Raw genomic sequence first — 2614 nt, 5'->3', positions numbered from 1 at the left:
AGAAGAAGAAGAAGAAGAAGAAGAAGAAGAAGAAGAAGAAGAAGAAGAAGAAGAAGAAGAAGAAGAAGAAGAAGAAGAAGAAGAAGAAGAAGAAGAACTGAGGCTGAAATATCCAAAGTTGAAGATACCACCAAAAGCAAATGTCTGCTAAATGAAGAGAAAGAAAAGGGAACATTTTTTTGTATGTTTTTTGGTTGTTGGTCTACTCACAGTCTTTTCCTTTTGGAGTTGCTGAAAGAGGATAAAAAATATTATGATTAAGTGGATTGAGGGGTGCAATAATAAAATAAGGCAGACGTATTATATGATAGATTCTAAAGTGGTGTATTTTATAGGCATGTGTCCGTGTTGCGATTTTGTGGGAGTAGAAAATTTTTAATGTGTTGTGAACTTCTCGGGAAGAGGGGTGGGGGGTGGGGGTGGGGTTGTAGATGAATTGTGTCACTGCAAACGATCTACACAATGTTTCGACTTCGACTAATTTGCACCGTGCACAACCGTTCATTACAATGGTACACACACGCAAAAAAAAAAAAATCGTTGGTGTTACACTAGGAAGTTCAATATTATTATGGTCATAGAAAACAGAAAAAGAAATAGGCTGAAGCCTACTCTTGTCGATTTGTGACCACCAAGAGATCTTTAGCATGCACAACTTGCACATAGGACCTCTGAAATTTTTCGCCCTTGTCCGAGAAGGCTAGGTATAGATCTTTCCTACCAGAAGATCAGGGGTGTGGCTGAGGAGTGGCAGTAGAAAGGCTGCAGAAAGAGTCAGGGGCCCAGAGTAGGGGGCAAAGGAGCTCAGGTGGTTTGAGGGAGGGGGGCAGAGTGTGGAGACGAAAGCAGACGACAGAACATTGTTAGAGAGCAGGAAAGGAGGCGAAAGGAGACAATTTTTGTTGAGAAGAAAATTTTCTGTCGTTTTCCGGATTCGAAGCCGGGTCCTATTGACTGAGAGGCTCCAAACTCTTTCTGCAGCCTTTCTAATGCTACCCCTTGGCTCCTCTTGGCCACGAGAGCCCCCCATTGTTTGTCTTTATTGTATGTTTGTATTGTAACATCTACCTCTCACTCTCAAAATTGAAGGCAAGCGAGGCAGGGGTAGACCCAGAGCAACCTACTTGGGGAACCTGAACAAGTGGGTGACAGGGAAAGATCACGGAAACGTAGCTTTTTTAAGAGCTTCCGAGCAAAGGAAAGAATGGAGAACCATGATCGCCGATGTCTGTCGCAGATCTGGCACAGAATAATAATGATTGTAAAATAGTAAGACATAACCTTACACCTTCCTTGATCAAAAACATACTGACGATGTGTCTGCTTTTTGGATTATACCAAGCAAGTCGGAGATACCCTGAGAACATTTAATATCCCACCCAGCAAGGCCATCAAACTTGCTAGAGACAGGAAGCTCTTTCTCCCCTCGACGCCCAACAGGTACAAGAGGACGGATAAAGTAAAGCTAGTAAGAGCAAGCAAGTCAAGATCTGAAGGAGGGCGATTGGTATGTGGACAATCTACTTCCCCTATGACTACCAACCATACTGCCTTAAGATCGTCTGTCAAGACGCAAAAGGCCAAAGTTCATATGTGGGTGGTTGGCGGGTGCTCTGGTGTGGTTTGCTTCTTCTTTCCTATCAAACATCTACCGTCCTTATCTGATTCTTTGCTCCTTCTTTTTTGTGTTTGTCAATCTCTTGTGACATCTCTAATCTTCGGCACTTATATGACCTTATGGTGTTGAAAGTGCCGTAAAACATTTACTAAAACTAAACTTCCTTGACCAAAAACATACTGACGATGTTTCTCCTTTTCGGAGTATATCAAGCAAGTCAAGATCCGAAGGACGCGATTGGTATCTGGACAGTCTACTTCCCCTATGACTACCACCCGTACTGCTTTAAGATCATCCTGTAGCCTAGAGGTGAAGGTGTTGGCCTCGCATTCGAAGGTCCCCGGTTCGAATCCGGTTAGCGACCGAAACATTTTTTTTCCTACAAATTGTCTCCTTTCACCCTTTTTTTTACTGCTCTCCAGCAATATTCTTTCGTCTGTTTTCGTCTCCTCTTTCTGCCCCCACCCCATCATCACCTCCTTTGGCCCCTCTGGGCTCCTGAATCTTTCTGCAGCCTTTCTACTGCTACTCCCTGGCTCCTTACTACCGTCTTTCAGGCACACCTTTGATCTTCTGGTAGGAAAGATCAACACCTAGCCTACTCGGACAAGGGCGGAAAATCTCGGAGGGCCCGTGTGCAAGTTGCGCACGTTAAAGATCCCTTGGTGGTCTAAAACCGATAAGAGTAGGCTTCGGCCGCCACCCGGGCAAAATTCAGAATATCATACTAACTGAAAAATCTTAATGTGTCCCACGCGCTCATATGACCTTAAGCAGTTGCGAGTGCCGTAAAACACTTACAAAAATTAAAGAAAAATAATTTTAAAAAAAGATCGTCTGTGAAGACGCAAAAAGCCAAAGTTCATATCAGTGTATGCAGGGGAGAGGTGTGAGGTGTTTGTGTGTTTGTTTGTTTGTTTGATTGTGTGTGTGTGTGTGTGTTTATGTGTTTATGTGTGTGTGTGTGTGTGTGTTTATGTGTGTGTGTGTGTGTGT

At 43.5% G+C, this 2614-nt stretch overlaps 1 protein-coding gene across 1 annotated transcript in view; it reads right to left on the bottom strand.

The window, feature by feature from the left end:
* LOC101861883 overlaps positions 1–2614 on the bottom strand; it is a gene marked incomplete at its 5' end in the record, with an annotated part of 12479 nt that overhangs the window by 7902 nt on the left and 1963 nt on the right. The window contains 1 exon segment of the mRNA XM_013081110.1: positions 211–231. Within this exon segment, the coding sequence (XP_012936564.1) occupies positions 211–231 (21 nt within the window).

The sequence above is a fragment of the Aplysia californica genome, unplaced genomic scaffold (genome assembly GCF_000002075.1).
Source record: "Aplysia californica isolate F4 #8 unplaced genomic scaffold, AplCal3.0 scaffold00116, whole genome shotgun sequence".
Taxonomy (NCBI): domain Eukaryota; kingdom Metazoa; phylum Mollusca; class Gastropoda; order Aplysiida; family Aplysiidae; genus Aplysia; species Aplysia californica.
Note: the sequence above shows the minus strand (reverse complement) of the source record. Positions and strands in the feature narration are given on the sequence as shown.